The sequence below is a fragment of the Rhincodon typus genome, chromosome 8 (assembly GCF_021869965.1).
Source record: "Rhincodon typus isolate 14 chromosome 8, sRhiTyp1.1, whole genome shotgun sequence".
Classification (NCBI taxonomy): domain Eukaryota; kingdom Metazoa; phylum Chordata; class Chondrichthyes; order Orectolobiformes; family Rhincodontidae; genus Rhincodon; species Rhincodon typus.
The window spans coordinates 65,487,614-65,507,186 of NC_063339.1; the positions used below are offsets into that span (position 1 = coordinate 65,487,614).

At 40.3% G+C, this 19,573-nt stretch overlaps 1 protein-coding gene across 1 annotated transcript in view; it reads right to left on the bottom strand.

The window, feature by feature from the left end:
- Positions 1 to 2,895: 2,895 nt before the first annotated feature.
- LOC109928769 (alpha-(1,6)-fucosyltransferase) overlaps positions 2,896 to 19,573 on the bottom strand; it is a 66,173-nt gene continuing 49,495 nt past the window's right edge. The window contains exon 5 of the mRNA XM_048600324.1: positions 2,896 to 3,815. Coding sequence (XP_048456281.1) covers positions 3,486 to 3,815 — 330 coding nt within the window. The 3' untranslated portion in view covers positions 2,896 to 3,485. The remainder of the gene's footprint in view (positions 3,816 to 19,573) is intronic.

Here is a 19,573-nt window from a genome sequence, read left to right on the forward strand (position 1 = left end):
ATATTTCATTATTGCTTTTTATCACAGAAAATGACAAAATGTACTTGTCTATCCCGTCATTTTGCTTGTAGGACTGCTCTCTCATTGGAGAAAGATGACTGGTGATGGTAACCTCAGCTGGCGTGGGAACTGAACCCATACTGTTTGCATCACTCTGCATTGCAAATCAGCCGTCTAGCCAACTGAACTAACTGATGCCCACAGGGTGACCCTCTTTCTCAACCTCCCCTCGCCTGAGGTGTGTTGACCCTCAGGTTAAACAATCAGTCATCTCTGTCTCTCTCTCTCTAATGAGAGAATAGCCTATTATCCAAATAGTTCTCACTTAATTTTACCAGATCTGTGTATTCCTTCCTCATCTGCCTTATTACCTTCACAGTGTTCTCTTATTCAGCAAAGTGTCTGTGCAACACATGATCTCCAGTCTTAGGAGTTGCTCAGACCCAACACCACCAATTTGCAGAGGTGACTGAATGTCCACTACAGTTACATACAGTTCCACGCCCTACCCACCTGAACAGGGACCATCGTCACCACCATTGTATTCTTCAAGCTGAGCTTTAAAAAAAGGCTAAGAAAAATCAACTGCATAACAAAATTTGAACAATAATGAAAGCTGCAGATCCACATTTTCCTAACGTTTTCGAACAACACAGAAAAGTAGTGAGCTGGGGAGCACGTAGTGACTGCAGAGAAGTAGTGTGGGCAGGCACATGACAGGTAGATTTAATGCAGAGAAAGGTGATGTTTTGCAAGGGTGAATGAGGGAGGCAACATAAAATAAGTACACAATGTTAAAGGGGATGCAGGCACAGAATGACTTGGGTGTTTAACATGGAAATATTTGAAGGCACAGCACAAATTGATAAGGTGGCTCATAAAACAGATGTGAACTGTTTTCCTTCTTTCATGGGACGTGAACATTGCTGGCTGGGCCAGCTTTTGCTGCTCATCCCTAATTGCCTTTGATAAGATGGCGGTAAGCTGTCATCTTCGAGCGATGCAGTCCATCTGGTGTATGTGCATCTGAAGTGCTTGGCTGGATGAAGAGAAGCATTGAGTACAAATGCCAGGAAATGAGGTTAAATCCTTAGGCTTCAGTTAAGTACTGTGTCTAATTCTGCGAATCTCAGTTTAGAAACGATGTCAAGGCTCTACAATGGGTACAGATGAGATTTCCTGGATTGGTACCAGAGATGAGGGACAAATAGGATAGATCTTCCAAAAGCTAGTTCAGATACAAAGGCCTGAATGGCTCCCTTCTGTGCTGTAAAAGTCTATGTTTACATAATGGTGGAATTTAAACACAAAAATAGCACACTTGTTAAAACACTCTGCAAACTGTGCCTTTGGTCTTATTCAATGATTGCAAGCAAGGACTCTATCATTATGTTCCATATTCTGCAGCATAAACAGCATATGAGCAATACTGTGGGAGATTAGTCATTGCCAATATTCAAGTTGGACAGTCTCAGTTGAAAATGTGAAAAGGAAAGATAGGGAAAATATTCAGTTGAAGTTGTTCCTGTCTTCCCTTTTGACCTGGAGCTGGAACCTCAAAGGCATCTTCCAATCTGCAACATTCCCTTATCAAAGGGTAACTGAGTGATCTCAGGTTGGTCCTGGTTATCGGAATTGGAATCTGAAGTGGTTATACAGGGGCAGGTTATCATCGTCCGTTTCACAATTGTGGGGCCACGTGTGGTCTTTTCATCATTCAACAATGAGCCATCTGAATATCAGTCAACAATACCATGGGCTACCTGCACAGATTACATATAAATGTGGTGGTTCCAAACGTTTCCAGATGGCTGGAAATGAGTGACTGAGCCATCTGGAGACAATGCAACAAGCTAACCTGGCATTTGACTCAAGGCTACTCTTTCAGAACAAACCAAAAGTTGGCTTAATACACTCTGCAAAACCTGATGCAGCACTGTATCAAAAACACTACCAAACAGTTAATGGAAACTTATGGAAAAGTGACTGGAAACTTAGTAAATCAAAATAACATTATCTGGGGTGATGCTGCACTCCAGCCCCTGCGGAGCCCACTGGTTCTCTATCGTGCCAGTGAGCACAGCGTACTCCTTCTCACCAGACATCCGGTTGTGACGTAACAGCGATAGAGAGGCAGACAGTCGGGCACAAAGAATCTCATCAATTGCCTGCTGCTTGGGTCTGTTAATGGCTACTTTGGTCAAACTCAGGAGCAGGCTCACAAGGAGGTCCGCTGATTTGCTTGCCCCTCCCCAGTTTACTGATCTCAGCCAGGGCAAATATAAAAATGCCACCATTAATAAATCAGTTGACCTAGGCTACAGACGGGAAATAAGCTGGCTGCTCTCGATCATAATCCATTCACCTACGCTGCAACTGCAGGCAGCAATGTGATCAGGTAGCTGGCTAAAAAGCCGATGGCAAGGCTCAAACTCAAGAAAATGGTTTCTGGAGAAAAATAGTGCTCTACAACCAGAATCAGTTGATAAGTACCCTTAAAACCAGCATCTGGAGGAAAGCAGATTTTGGGGCTAATTTTGCATTCTCTTTAATCAGAAAACAGAAAGAACACAAAAGAAATGATGACTCTGCCAGAGGTAAAATCAAAGGCATCCACATAATAACTCACCATAAATAATTCAATAGATTGTTTTAAATTTCACTATGATTTTATAAAACTAGGCTGATATTCTTGCAGTCCGATAATGCAGGACTTACTAATATAAAAACAACAGATAAAAATAATAATGTTCATCATGGTGAGCTGATCAGCATATAGCTTTTGAAAACCAAGTGGCTGAAATACTGGGGACCACAAATCGTAAGATGTTTTCCATTTTGGAGTTAAATATCACCACACCTAACAGGCCACCAATAAAGATTAAAAACGCTGTATTAACTGGTTTCATTTTTATTTATTTGTTTTTGTTATCAAAGACAATGTCTGGAAACGTCATGTATTAAAGTTTCTGTCCATGATTTTGCTTTTACAAAAATCTGTGAAATGTGGATGTGCACTGGATTATTCAGACTCTTCCTTCCTTTGTCTACCTTTGGAAAGGAGAAAAATGTACTCAATGTACTCTATCACTTCTCTTGTGAGGGCTTCAGACAGGCCATGGAATGGGTTAAGTCTTTCTGATCAAATTTTATGTTTGCGATGTTCAACCTCTGTTCTAGGTCAGAGTTCAAAACACCTCAGTACGAATGCTGGGTGTGATTCTTCCAAAAGGTTCAAAAGGTCAAAGAGTGTTAGGCACCATGATTGAACACACATTTGCTCATGCTCTAATCTGCACAATGGCGCAGTGTCAATCACTGTGGATTACAGTGACTTGATGGCAGACAACCAAACACAACCAACAGCAGGACAATGGAGGGAGACAGATGCATCTGCAGAGACCATAGAGTTTCGAATGAAAAGTTGGCTGGATTTCAGATCTATGGCAAGATACATTCACTGAGGCTGTGGAGTGTCATTGTAGCTACTGTGGCTTCTCATTGTCAGCCTCTGGGTAGGTTGGGTATTTAATAGTCTCAATGTTTTCCTTCACTTTGTAAGACGGGTACAGTCCTGTTCGTCCATTTCTTCGATTGATACCTTTGGAATAACCATCCCAATGGTTGCCCGCTACGCCAATCAGATCTCCTGGCTCCAGCACAATTTCTTCTGGAGTCTGTGGTTTGTGAGGGTAAATTGCAATCTGATTGTGTGCATTTTGCCCACCAAAGTAATAGATGTCGTCCAGAGAACGGAAATTGGCTGAAGCATCTGGGTGTAACGTTTGCATTATCTCATAGGCCACTCGACAAACCTAAAAAGCAGAAACAGAGGTTAACTGTTGGGATCTCCTCCATTTAAAACTGTGCTGCTTGATAATACAAACCATGAAAACTGCTTCATTTGGAATGTATTTAAATTCATTTGGCAAGCTTATAAAAGGATTGTTTAGATGTTGGTCATGGCAAAACAAATAAAAATTACCCAAAGTTTAAAAACGCCCAGAAGGACAAAAGCAGTAGATGCATGGGAACACCACCACAAGTTCACCTCCAAACCATGTCCTTTCTGATTTGGAAATATATCATTCCTTCAGTGTTGCTGGGTCAAAATCCTGGAACTCCCATTCTAAAAGCGCTGAGTGTCCCTACACTCCCAGAATAGCAGAGAAGGCAGCTAACCATCACCTTCTCCAGTGCAGTGAGGGATGAGCGATAAACGCTGGCCTAGCAAATGGCACACATATTGTTGAAGGGATAAAATAAATATGGCAACCATGGCATACTCACCTCAAAATTACAAGCTTCTAGGTTCAAATCCCTCCAAGGCTGCAGCACAAAACTCAAAAGCTGACAATCCAGTGCAGTACTGAGGGAGGGCGACACTGACAGAGGTACCAAATTCTGGATGAAATATCTAAATGAAGGGCCCCATCTGCCCGCTTTCATGGATGTAAAAAATGCATGGCATTATTCTGAAGATAACCAATGAAGTTACACAAGTGTCCTGGCCAATATTTATCTTTCAGTTAATATCCTAAATAAAAAAATTGCTATTAGTTACTGTCACGGTGTTGTTCCAAGAGTTCGTCAAATGCACATCTGCTGCCAAATTCTCTACATTAAAAAAGCTGGGAAATGGGGTGCCTGTTCTTTGGGTATATAGCCTTTGACCATCGAATGAATTTGGTCAAGACATCGTAGGCATCACTAGCCTAGTAATGATTGTATACGGGGATTAGCAGTTTCCAGGGCTTTTGACTACTGAAACATTAATCTGAATTTCCTGGCTTCCTGCTAATATTCCCAATGGGTTCTTTCATTATTCCATACAATTTATATTCCAATGTATAAAGCCTAAGTGCAAGCTGTGCATATGCATTAACTGATGCAATATCTACGCTTTCATCTCATTTCCCTTTACTCAAACACTCATCTCTAGGTGAAGCAGCAACTTATGTGTACTTGTGCTCGACAGTATGCTGCATTCGCTATTCATGATGTAGTCTCGTCTATCTTGAGGAGATAGACTACAGATTGGGAGATTGCTTTGTTGAACACCTTTACTCAATTCACAAGAATGACCATGTTTTCAGTGCTTATGATTTTAATTCTCACGTGAACTTGAACATCTCTGTCCTTGGCCTCTTACATGAATGAAGCTCCATGGAAGTTTAAGAAACATATCTATAAAGTTCACACCTTGCAACTTTACAGCCTCAGTTTTAGATTCTCTAACTTTTTCTCAGACAGCAGAATCCTCAATGACCATTCCTCCTTCCTCTGGATCCATTATTGTTTCCTTATTTGCCCCTTTCCCATCCTGTGTTGCTTTGCGTTATCATTCTTTTTGTGACTTTATTACCCCACACAATCTCAGATATACCCTTTTGTTCTTTTCTCCCTTAACCCCAATTTCCTTGCCTCTGTACAGTTATAACCTATTGGGGTAGTGTGCTGTAAACTGAGACACACTATTCCTGGGGTCATACCAAACGTTAAAGTCTATTTTAAGATATGAACAGTACCCCAATTTACCTGACTTTCAGACCAAGGCTGTTAGAAAGCATTGAACAGGTTTCTGTACTAAACAAGAAATTTCTAGAAAATAATTACACTGTAATAAACAGATATAAATCATTGACACATAATACTACTAAGTGAAACTCTAATCCCCTTATTTGCTCCTCCTTAGAAACAAACTAACAGAAAAACAAATAGATAAACTAGATGAGAGGTGGAGATCTAATAAAAGGAATGTCAGTCTTTGCTACCTGTTTCTCATATTGAGATCATCCTTCTTCATTTAACCAAGCTCTTGGTATTTGGCTGTCTTTCTCTTGTTCCAGTGGTTTGATTGAAATAGAGTAACCGATTCACTTGGAAAACATCTCTGATTTATCAATTCAAAAATCACAACCAAGCAACTGCTGCAGAAACAGTAACTAGTTTAAACTCATTTTTTACTGCAGAGAACAGGCAGCTTCTGCCAACAACAACACACTTGTCGGTGTCTTTCCCTCCCTCTGTGTCTCAGGATCTTATTACCAGTTCCAAACTGCTTTGTTAGCTGATAACAAATCAGCTTCACTCAGAAGTAACTCCTTGGCTCCTGATCAACGGCACATTGCAGGAACCCATAGCCACAAAATACAGAGTTCACAGTATGTATTGAAATCCTTGTTGTGAAATCATGCAGCCGTCCTGGTAAATCCTGGTTTTTAAAAGCAGCCCTTTCTCCTTGCAGTCCAGAGTTTTTAAAGACACACATAAAAAGTCACAATTCCTAGGTGCCTCCATCCTTGAGGAAAATGAAATCCCATTTCAAAAACGTGTTCCGTTATAAAATAATGTTAGACTTCGACCCATTTGTTCTTCTTTCTCCCCTTATATTAACCCAAAACTTTCACTTTAGAGTCATAGAGATGTACAGCACGGAGGCAGACCCTTCGGTCTAACTTGTGCATGCCATCCTGACGTCCTAGATAAATCTCGTCCCATTTTCCAGCATTTGGCCCATATCCCTCTAAACCCTTCCGATTTATATATCCGTCCAGATGCCTGTTAAATTTTATCGTGTCAGCTTCCACCGCTTCCTCTGGCAGCTCGTTCCATACATGCATCACCCTCTGTGTGAAAAAATTGCCCCTTAGGTCCCTTTTAAATCTTGCCCCTCTCACCTTAAACCTATGTCCTCTAGTTCTGGACTCCCCACCCAAGGGAAAAAACCTCGTTTATTTACTCTATCCATGCCCCTCATTATTTTATAAATCCCTATAAGGTCACCACTCAGCCTCCGACACTCCAGGGAAAATAACCCCAGCATATACAGCCTCTCCCTGTAGCTCAAATCCTCCAAACCTGGCAACATCCTCATAAATCTTTTCTGAACCCTTTCATGTTTCACAATATCCTTCCTATAGGAGGGCAACCAGAACTGCATGCAGTATTCCGATAGTGGCCTAACCAATGCCCTGTACAGCCACAGCATGACCTCCCAGCTCCTATACTCAATGCACTGACCAATAAAGGCAAGCATACCAAACACCTTCTTCACTATCCAATTTCTAGCTGCGACTCCACTTCGAAAGAACTATGAACCTACACTCCATGATCTCTTCACTCAGCAACACTCCCCAGGGCCTTACCATTAAGTGTATAACTCCTGCCCTGATTTGCCTTTCCAAAATGCTGCACCTCGCATTTATCTAAATTAAACTCCATCTGTCACTCCTCGGCCCATTGGTCCATACGATCAAAATCTCGTTGTACTCCTGAGGTAACATTCTTCGCTGTCCAACAACCTCCAATTTTGCGGTCATCTGCAAACTTAGCGAACCATACCTCCTATGTTCACATCCAAATCATTTATATAAATGACAAAAAGCAGTGAACCCAGCACTGATTCTTGTGGTCCACCGCTAGTCACAGGCCTCCAGTCTGAAAAACAACCCTCCACGACCACCCTCTGTTTCTACCTTCGAGCTAGCTCTGTATCCAAATGGTTAGTTCTCCTGGCATTCCATATGATCTAAACTGTCTGAAGATTCTAGGTAATCTGAAATGGAGGATGGGAAAAAATTGTGGCTGTAAGAGCTGCTCTTTTTTTTATGAGGTATTTTCAGTGTTGAAGCTCATTTCCTCGAATTCTAAGAGTAGTAGTTATTGTCTTATAAGTTGTTGCATTGTTTTGCAACTTTAGGGAGAAAAAAAGGATCAAAGCAACAGCACTTTAAAAAAAAGGAGAAAGACAGACAAAGTCAGTGGCAGTGACCAGATGGGAAGGGATTCAAATGGAGAAAGAAACCTACAGTGTTGTCTGACCCAGCAGTAAATCTGCAACGCGACTGCCTCTGCTGTTTGATGTCAAGTAATTTCCTAAATTTTAACCTAATCTAACATTCAGGATAATGTATCCACAATCATATTATCTTTGTCATTAATAAGAACAGGTTTTTGACTTGAGATGGTTGCACCAAAAGGCTGTATCTGAATAGTAGCGCATTCTGATTTTTAATCTTTACATTGAATGCTCATGGATTCCTTTCAGTATAAATCGGTGTTTCCTTGTTTCCATGTATCTGGAAAATACAGACATCAAAATGCTGAAGAGCTGTCAACAATCCCCAAGTCTCTTTGTCCATGGTGGAGTATTACTTCTGTTACTGGTTTAGTTTGTTATGGCCCAGACCAAACCTCGTCAAACGCTTTATAAGATTGTCTAGACCCTAACCTTTTCTTATTTTAAAGGCAAATGTAAGATATGCTTGCAAATGCAATTTGGTCAAAATATCAATTTAAAGCAAAACACAATTTATTCATCCACTGTAGTTAAAATACAAAACAAAGAAGGAATTTCAATAACATAAATCTATTGGAAAACTTAACAGAACAATAGGTAGAGTAACTGTTACTAATTAACTGTTGCAAAAAAGCAATGTCCCATAAACACACGCTTGGCAAAAAGCAAATTCAGAACACAGACTGCCTCACATGCAGTTCTCCAAACCAGGAGGAAAGAACATCAGAAAACAATGCTGATGGAAAGAAAACTGCCACTTTCAGCTGTAGCAAAGAGAAATGTTATAGCTTTTCACAACCACAACAGTTTCAGCTACTGAAAAACCTAAAATCCCTGGTTCTGTGGGTGGGAGCTTGACAACACCCACTCAGGATGTTTGTATTGTTCCAACTTTTCGGGGAAAAAAAACCCAAGGCTTCACAAGTTGTTTATCTTCTCAGATTGCTCGGCACCTGCCCCCCAAATCTCTCTCTAAAAGAAACCAGGACAAAACACACCTCTTAAAGTCACAGCATTGTCACAAGTTTCATGGAGAAGTATCCCACTGGCTTTGTTCTCCTGACTCATCTGTAACAAGATGGCATCTACCCACAAAGCCCCAACTCAAATGCAATTTTGAACAATCTGGAAAAATCAGGGGTGGCAAATAATGGTTCATTTATCCAGATTAACTTCAGCTTCTCAAATGCTATTTGACATTCTTCTGATCATACAGCTTTGCTTTTTCCCTTAACAAATTTGTTAAATGTACGGCTATCACAGCAAAATTATGCACAAATTTCCAATAAAATCAATGCATTCCTAAAAACTTTATGACTTCTCATTTAGTTTCAGGAATCGTGAATTCTATTAAATCCTTTACTTTCCCTATCCTTGTCCAATCACATATCCTGCATAAATCACTCTTGTTTTTGCAAATTCACTTTTTGTTAAATTTATCATTAACCCAGCCAAGCATAATTGCTTAAACATGGCTTCAATTTGTTTTAAATACTCTTCCTAAGTGCTACTTTGAACTACAACATGATGTGAATACATTACATAGTTACAAACTCCAGCTTGATTCATATTCTGCAATGTGGCTGCAGTGTTCTTTAACCCAAATGGTATCACACAACATTAGTATAACACACTTACGTAACAAAAGCAGGAATTTTTTTTACCCTTGACGTAAATGGCACTTGCCTTTCAATAGCTCAATCTTAGAAAGGAACAAGGCACTGCCAAACTTATCAATGCGGTCATCTCCTACCTGAAACACACTAGTTGCTAAATGCTTATCTGGACATTCTTTCATTTTTGCCTGTGAATCCTTAAATGTCCCTGCCTTACCCGAAATGCTCCTGAGAGTCTTTCTAGAAAGATGGACACGTAATTCAGCATTGTAGATTCTTAATCCTCATTTAAGAATTTCTCGCCTATCCATTCATCTCATTTCTTGGCCATACACCACTTCAAATGGGCTAAATCCCGTGATTCATTTAGAGAATCTCTTGTTGCAAATAATAAAGCCTAATCTTCTGCCCCAGTCCTGTGAGCATTCATGACAGGATGTCGTAATGATACTTTTAAGAATTTGATGGTACCTCTCCAAAACTCCCTGTGGATGATACACTATTCACTTCAAATTGGTTTACTTCTAACTTACTAATAATTTCCTGAAAAATTTTGTACAGCAAGTTAGAACCCCGATATCAGATGATATCTCAGTCGGGCATCCAGAATGAGATCTTAAAAAAAAAACCGTGCTAACATTTTCACAATTACCCTCACAGAAATCACTCTTAAAGGAATAGCCTGTGGGTAGCAAGTCATCACATCCACAATTTGCAGATGCACTGATGTCCTACTTTTGTCCTGCACAATTCACTAACAGTCAATTAAATGAATCCTCAAAAACTCGTACAGGTATCCAAGGTATTGGGGTGATTATACATTGAGGTTTTCCTAGCATCTAACATGTCTGACATGTTTTACAGAACTGCACAAAACTTATGGAGTCTTGTTCATGTTCCTGTTTATCGATGACAGTGTTTTCCATATTCCTATATGCCGCTATAGGAACTTCATGTACTATTCATATTTACTTATGATATCTAGCCGATACCATTATTTGATGAACAACCATCTGTTCTGTGAGGCTGTCTCCACTTCCTCATCAAAGCTCTGCTTTTGATAAAATAGCACTCTGCAACCTTTTCAGGCTCAGCTTTAGTGTGCGTTGTCTTTGCTAACTTTGTTGACTCTGGACCAGGGCCTCAATTAATGAAGACATGCCATGCACCTCTCTTGATCAATCTTCATTCTACTCAAACAGCTGCTTGTGATATTACTGTGACCTCTCGCGATGAACTTCGTTTTGCCATTGCTCTGGTCACCACACGCGATTGAAAAATACCCAGAACCTGTTCCTCAAGCTGTTCCGTCTCGCTAGCCTCAGCTAGGCTTTCTCAGATTGTAGATGAAGCTATGACTTTGACTCCTGGCAAATCATCCCCCAGAAGTAACTCAACTCCATCCAGAGCTGACTTCTAAACTACCCCAATTACCATTAGGCTAGACCACAAGTGACACTCCAGTTGCACCCTGTACAATAGACCTGGGACGGACTCTCCATCATCTCATTTACCAACACTTCAGTTTTCACTGAACTCTCTGAAGGGAAAACAAAATCCTTCTCTACCAAGACAGTTTAAGTAGCCCCTATAATTCTTAACACAATTATGGAATTAGATTCTTCCTTTCAAGAAAATGGGGTAATCTTTCATTTAGATAGGAATCCTCTCATCTACTCTGTATATTTCTTTCACACTGGAAACAGCGATTACCTCCGATCTCTTACTTGTAGTTAAAGTTACAATCTGATTCATGCCTTTTCTCTTCTGAGTTTTGTTTTCAGGATCACTGTCATGAATTCCTAGAGGTTCTATGTGTTCCCCTTTCAACTTACAGCATTTCGAATGAATGCGTCTCACCTCGTTAAAATGGAAACACCTTGTGTTCTGATTTTCACCTCCACCCTTAGTACTTTCCTTTCTGATCTGAGATGATGACCTAGGGAAGAAAGGTCCCGACCTGAAACGTCAGCTTTCCTGCTCCTCTGATGCTGCCTGGTCTGCTGTGTTCCTCCAGCTCCACACTGTATTGTCTCTGACTCCAGTATCTGCAGTTCTTGCTCTCTCCAAGCCATTCCTTTTGTTGCTTACTTGTCTTCCTTTCACTTTTCCACTTTCTGTTTCTTTCTAATTTATGATCGTGATGGAAAAAAATCTTAGCTTTACAGATTAACTCATAATTGTCCACTATTATTGCTGTCTGCCTAGCAGTTGCAACCCTTTATCCTCAACACGAGTTCTTATTATGGAAAGTTGTGAGTTTTAAATTCCTCTAAGAGAGTAACCTAAGACCTTCATTTGTGATTTCACCTTTACTACTCTTATCAGACCTGTCAAAATTACTTCATTTCAAGCTCACAAATTCAATATAGGTTTACCCAAGCTGTTCATTTAAATTCCAGAACTGTTGTCTATGTACATCAGGCACTAACTCATACGCAGCCAAATCAGTTTTCTTCAGTGTCAAAATCTCGAGAAGTCTCCTCTGACAGTAAACATAAATTTCCTGTGCTTCATCTATTAATCTACTGTGCATGCGCAATGTCCAATCCTGTTTTGCCAAATTAATTTTCTCAATAACATGAAGAACGTTGCCATATCCTTTTCGCCGGGTTTTGGTAGGGCATGTGCAAAAAAAATTTCCAAACTCAACTCCAACTTGATGACTCACATTCTCCCCACCATAGCTTGCATCAGCACTGATAACTCGTATTTCAACTGTGTCATTTTAACCTAGTATTTATGTTTCCTTGCTTTATTTTTCTCTCGCACTTCAAATTCTAATTTTCTCACTTCCATTTCCTGTTTTCGTAATTCCATTTCCTTTTCCTAATCCTTTCTCTGCCATCTCTCGTTTCTTCTTTCTCACCTCATGCTCTAGGCACTTCAACTGTAACAGAACATCACCCGATTCAGACATTTCACCACTTAAAATACCTGGCCCTTATTATATTTCCTCTAAACCCAACTGCTGTGCTCATACCTAAATTATCTCTGCCTTTCTTTTTGGTAACCTGGTCAGACAATGCTACCTCCAGTGTACTTGCCAAGTCAATCAACCTTAGTTTTGAAACTTCCCCCAGGATGGCCAGTGTCATCTTTGTTTCTTGCAGGAAGACCTTTGCTGTTTCCAGTGACATGCCTTAAGTGTAGTCCAGTTTCCCTTCACCTGAATTATTCACCAACACCAAACCCAAGTCCTCACTGCCTCCGTTTTCCATCCAACCCGAAGCCAATCTAATTCAAATCCCGCATGACAAGCCCTTAAACGTTTCTGAAAACAGATAAACTTCTAAAGCCTTGCAGTTCTGATGATAGGTCATCAATTTGGAACTTGAACTTTGTGTCTTTCTCGAGAAATGGTGCCAGACATGCTGAGCATTTCAAACATGTTGTTTCAGCTTTTACTGTGTATTTGGTGTACGTGGCCTCAGTTTCCCTGCATTTTAAGTCATTACTGGATGTTTTTTTCGTCCGTCTTGATAAGGTCAGGTTTTATGAACAGAGTATACCAAGGGCATTAACAGTCGAACACCAGCCAAAGAAATTGCTATTTTCACGTCCTTTCAATTTGTACTTCTGGACAGTTTTGTGCAATCTTCTGACAAGCTGTAGTTATGAAAATAAAATGAATACCTTTCCTTCCAAAAACCAATCACTCATTTTGCAGTATTCCATTAGAACAAAGGTGAAAAGCCATACAATTTAGTTTTTATCTGTACTGATGTTGTGCACTGCAAGTACAGTACAATGAAGCAACAGCAAGCTTTGATTCGGAGGTGGTGTTCATTTCTCTTTGTACCATAAACCCATTTTGTTCAATGACCATAAAACAAAAAATACTTCTTATGCAATATGTTTTGGAGCAGCTAAAAGGTAATAGCAATTTGACCACTCACTTGGATTTGGGTGTCTAGTGTATGAGCTATAATTGCTTTCTTAAAGTCGTATATTACACTAAGCACCCTGCAAGAAAATCAATTCTGGATTTTGCTTTTCCATTCGGTTTTCATCATTGCTTTTTGACAATGGAACCTGCAGCATTTGCACTTGTAAGAAAAATGGGGCATGCTTGATTAGACTGATTCTAAAAAATTGTTCTCGTCAAAACTCGCATCAACAGACTTTGAATTTGTCAGAAAAATAAATGGCTCCAAAATACTCTAAGAAAAATGCCATCATTTTTTGTGGATTTGTCATGACACCTTTATCGGGGAAGGCCACCTTGGGAAATACTCACTCCAAAGATGTGCAGGCTCGGTGGACTGGCCATGCTAAAAAGCCCGAAGTGTTCTGAGATCTGTAGATTAGGTGGGTTATAGGGGGATGGGTCTGGGTGGGATGCTGTGAGCTTGTTGGGCCGAAGGGCCTGTTTCCACACTGTTGGGATTCTATGATATGAATCAGACAACTAAAATGTGATGACTAATCTAAAAGAGCTTCCAAATCTAAGCTATCACGATGCACTGATGTCACGCAGTGCAGCTATGTTGCAATTATTTGCCACCACTGTTTCAGATTTAAACTACAAAATGTTTGCACAAAAATGACAAAATATCTTCGAGAAGATGAAGCTGTGGATCAAACATTGCAAAGAACCGATTTTCTATTGAACAGTATGGCAGCTGGATTGGGATTGGCTTTTTGAAACGTGGCAAGTTATGTCCCACTATAAACAAGGCTTCAGGAAAGCAGTGGTCAGAGATCTACAGCCTTTCAGACCATCAAGTCTGTGCTGGTCAAAAATAACCGCCTCATTATTCTAATGCTATTTTCCAGCACTTGGCCTATAGCCTAGTGAGCAAGAGCTGGTCAAAACTGCCATCCCATTGTGTCCATTACATTCACTTTCATGGTCCCCACTTGTTGTCTGTCATTTCCCTCACTCACCCTACCCCTTTGCAAATCTCTACTTCTGCTGAGATAGTATTCAATTCTTGCAAGGATGCTTTAACTAAATCAACTGTGCTACAATGTGGTAGGATGCACAAAAGTGCAAGACTGCCAGATAATCTTATTTGGTTGGGATTTTTGATGTAGCTAATTTTAATCCCAAATTCAGATGGGCTTGGATTGGGTGGGAAAAAGATTTGTTTTACATTGCTAACCCTACTTCCATTCATCTACTTCCAGTCTTAACATAGATGGCTCAATACAGCATGGAGCTGGAGGAACACAGGAGGTCAGGCAGCATCAGAGGAGCAGGAAAGTCGATGTTTCGGGTCAGGACCCTTCTTCAGGACGTAGATGGGCCGTGGTCAAATTGTCAATTTGATTTTAAGAAGCAAGTCTGTCACTAGAAGGTCACTTGTTTTTATTAAACCTGTTTTTATTTTATTTTTAACTCATGGCATTTGTGAAGTAATCAAGTTTCAGGTTTGCTGACAATTAATAGGAAAACAAATTCTTAGAAGTAACACATATTAAGCACACCTTGTGGGCCAAGAAGTACATTACTCTCTCTCTCTTTATCCCATTTGTTGCCTGCCCATGCAATCTCTGACCCCCACACCTGTCCCCCATTCTCTGACTGCCTTCCATAATCTTGAAGATAAAGTCATAGGGATCTTATAGCGTGGAAAGAGGCTTTTGGGCCCAATAGGCTCATGCCAGTCGTTAAGCATCTGTCTAGGCCCATGTTCCAGTATTTGGGCTGTAACCTTGCATGCTGTGGTACTTCAAGTGATCATCTAAATGGTTAGCAAATGTAACAAATGGTTCCTGCCTTTCCCATTCTTTCAAGCAGTGAGTTCTGATAACCAACACCTTCTATATAACAAAATATCTTCTTTAAATTCCCTCAAAACCATCTGATCTTTACCTTAAATCTATGGCCCTGGGTAACTGACCCCTCTGTTAACAGGAAAAGGATTTTCCATGTACCTATCTAATGCCCTTGTAATTTTGTACACCTCATGCAAGTCTCCCAGTCTATCAAGTCTCTCTTCATAGCTGAAGCACTCCAGTGGAGGCAACAGCTTGGTGAATTTACCTGTCTAGAACAATCACATCCTTCCTATCACATCGGGCTTACAACTGCATGCAGAACAGCAGCTGTGGTCTAACAAATGTTGTATACAGTTCCATTATAATCTCATTGCTCGTGTCCAATGCCTTGAATAATAAAGGCAAGTATCCCATCTACCTTCCTAATCTCCTTCTCCTCCTGTCCTATTGCTTTCAATGGATATGCACACAAAGTTTCCCCCACCGCCACCTGGTCATCTGTGACCATCATAGGATCTCTGGCCACTTCCCACCATATCTAAATTCGACTTCTTGCGATCTCATTTCTCATCCCCTCCCTGCAGTTTTGACTCCTCCGTTGGAATGGAAGATGGTCAAAGATTGGAAGCCGAGCAAGAATTGCTGATCATTGGAATGGATAGGTGTGGGGGTGGTGTAGGCATCAGAGGTCATGCTTTTGGGCAGGGAGCCTGGAAGAGAGGTCACCAATCAGGTGGGAAATCTACTGAAATAAATCAGACACTACAGGGTTAAATCTTGCAGGATATCTACAATACCCTAATTCCTGAGCTTCCCATCCAAAATAACTTCACTGATTCCAAGCAAACATCAGAAGACTGTCAATTCAGCTTCGAAAAAGTGGCTTCATCACTGTCTCTATTTGAGGATGACGTCGACAAACCTATGTTGCAGGTTTCTGCTGTGGATCTTCATGTGACTGGACTAACCGATTGTCGATTGAAAGATTTTTGGGCACATGGGGCAGGATGTCTTACAAGGATATGGAGTGCCAGATTCCCTCCTTTCCTTCTCTCCTGTCACTGTATCTCATCATTCTTGTGCTTGGAATGTATGAAGGTTAAGTTATTGTCATTCTGAACAAGTGGTAACAAGCTTGCCTTAGTCATGAACGTCAACACTACCACAGTGCACAATCGCGGAAGCATGGTGGCACAGTGATTAGCACTGCCTCATAGCATCAAGAACCTGGGTTTGATTCCAACCTCGGACAACTGTCTCTGCGGAGTTGTACATTCTCCCAGTGTCTGCATGGGTTTCCTCCAACAGTCAAAAGACTTGCAGCTTATATGCATTGACCATGCCAAAAAGAAATTCCACTTTCGCGACCAGGTAGGTGTAGGCTAGGTGGATTAGACATAGTAAATGCAGGGTTAAAGGGATAGAGTGTGATGCTTTTCAGCTAGTTTGCACAGATTCAATGGGCCAAATGGCCTCAATCTGCTCTGTAGGGATGCTATATTTCTATTCTTTGATTCTATAATGAAATTCCATTTCTGACAATATTCAAGTCAATAGTTTGAAGGACCTGTAGATTTTCGAAACAGTGGGAGTTGTTAAATTCAAACAGTATCCAGCATCGTATTAGCAATTAAGAAGAATTTTCTCAGCTTTTAGGGAACATTATGCTGCACTGTGCAATCCATGAAACCTGCTTATACTTGTAATGCACGGCAGTGTTAGCAACACATGCAGCAATTCAACTGCAGCTTGCTCTCAAGAAGAATGGTTTGGTTTATAGATTGTTCAGGCACTGACCAATATTGGTCCAATTTTACATCTAGGCAGGGGACACTGTTTAATCCATTGTACAATGATTTCTGTTCCAACCACTGAAGTGAAAGAATATCATTTATGGATTCAGATAAAACAAGAATCTGGAATGCAGGAGGTACACTGTGGCAATGCCATACATCCTTACAGAGCCAGGAATGAGTAGAAGTTGACAGTAGCAGTAGAAATAGTCAAAATACCATTTCCAGCGATCTTAAGTCTCTTTCAAACTTATATCGGAGCACAGTCCACCCACATTTGCGTTGAAAATATACAATGACCCCACCTCCATTCTTTTTTGAGTCTGAGCATTCCAATGTCTCACAACCTGAGTAAAAAGAATTTTATTCATTTGACCTAAAAGGGTGATTACTAATTTTTCAACAGGATCTCCTCATTCTGGACCTATCAAGGCACCCTTCACTCTTTTAAACTCCATTCAAAACAATCTGCTCATTACAGGTAAGCATCTAATCAACCTCCTCTGAAATTCTGCCAACGCATTTGTATCCTTCCTTAAAAAAGGAGACCAAAGCTGCCATAGCATTCAAGATGTGGTCTCACCAATGCTCTGTATAACTGAAACGTAACATGTTTGCTTTTATGTTCGACTCCACTCAGAATAAAGGATAGCATTCCGACTGCCTCCTTAATTACTTGGTATACCTTCAGACTAACATTTTGTTACTCATGTGCTGGAACACCTAAATTGTTCCGCATAATGGGATTCTGTTGTTCTCCATTAAAGTATTTTGCTAATTTTTTATTCTTTGTCAAATATCTCATTTGCTTCCACTATACTCCAACTGCTGGATTTTTTGCCCACTCACTCAAACTATTGATATTTGTTTGCATCCTCCTACGCCCTCTTCACAAAATACGTCCCTATTTTATGTCATCTGCAAACGTAGGTATCGTGCTTTCTCTCCCTTCATTTAGATCATTGATATAAAGGCTTAAAAAACAGGAGCCTAGCACAGACCTCTTTGAGACTCATCTCATCCTGCCAATCAGGAAAGGGTGCGCTAATGCATATACTGTTTTCTGCCAGCCAAGCAGTCCTCTATCCATGATATGTTACCCCCTACACCATGAATTTCTACCTTACATAAAAACTTCCATGTGGAACTGTATCAAATGCTTTGTGAAAATCCAAGTACAGTATTATTAGAAGCTCCTCTTTATCCAGAGCTTACAATACTCAGAGTCAGAGATGTACAGCATGGAAACAGACCCTTCGGTCCAACTCATCCATGTCGACCAGATATCCGAAATTAATCTAATCCCATTCCCCAGCTTTTGGTCCATATCCCTCTAAACCCTTCTTTCTAAATTTTAGATGTTGTCATTGTATCAGCTTCCATCACTTCCTCTGCCAGCTCATTTCATACACGTACCACCATCTGCATGAAAATCCCTTCTAAATCTTTCCCTTCTCACCTCAAACCTATGCCTTCTAGTTTTGCACTTCCCTACCCTGGGGAAAAGATCTTGGCTATTCACCCTATCCACACCCCTCGTGATTTTATAAACCTCTATAATGTCACTCCTCAGCCTTCAATGCTCCAGGGAAAATAACCCCAGCATCTCCTTATAGCTTAAACTCTCCAGCCCTGGCAACATCCTTGTAAATCTTTTCTGAACCCTTCCAAGTTTCACAACATCCATAGGAGACCAGAACTGAACGTAGTATTCCAAAAGTGGCCTGACCAATGTCCTGTATAATGACAACATAACCTCCCAGCTCCTGCACTCATTGCACTGGCCAATAAAGGCAAGTGTACCAAAAACGTTATTCTGTCTATTATCCTGTCTACCTGCCCCTTCAAATAACCTAATCAATTCGTTCAATATGATTTCCCTTTCACAAAACCATGCCGACTCTTCCTAATTACCTATATTTAATCTAAGTATCCAGCTAGAATCTTCTTTTAACAGACATCAAGCTAACTAGCCTAGTTTCCTGTTTTCTGTCTCTCTTTGAATAGAGGCATTATATTTGCAACTTTCCAGATAGATGGTAATGTTCCAAAATCTAGCAATTTTTAGGAAAAAAAAGACGAACACATCCACCGTCTCATTAGTCACCTCTTTTAAGATCTTAGGATTAAATCGATCGAGGCCCAAAAGCTTACCAGCCCACAACTCCATCAGTTTTCTCAGTACTGCTTCCCTAGAGATTGCAATTTCACCAAGTTCCTCTCTCTCGTCCACCTCCTGATTTACAGATATGAATGGAATGATTTTTTTTTGTAACTCTATAGTGAAAACAGAAGCAAAATATTTGTTCATTTCATCTGTCATTTCTTTATGATTTACTGTCAACTTCCCATTTTCACTGTGAGGGCTAGCACTCACTTTTCTCTTTTCCTTTTTATGTACAGACACATTATTTTTACATTTCTAGATAGCTTTCTCTCAAATTTCTTCCTGCTGACGAAATCTTTTCATCAATCTCTGCCATTCTTTATATCTATCCAACATTCTGACCTGTCACTCATCTTTGTGCAATTATATGCTTTTTCCTTAAATGGATGCTTTCCTTAACTTCTCTCATGAACAATGGATGGTGGGTTCTCCCTTTAGAACTTTTCATTGTGGTAGAAATATATCTATG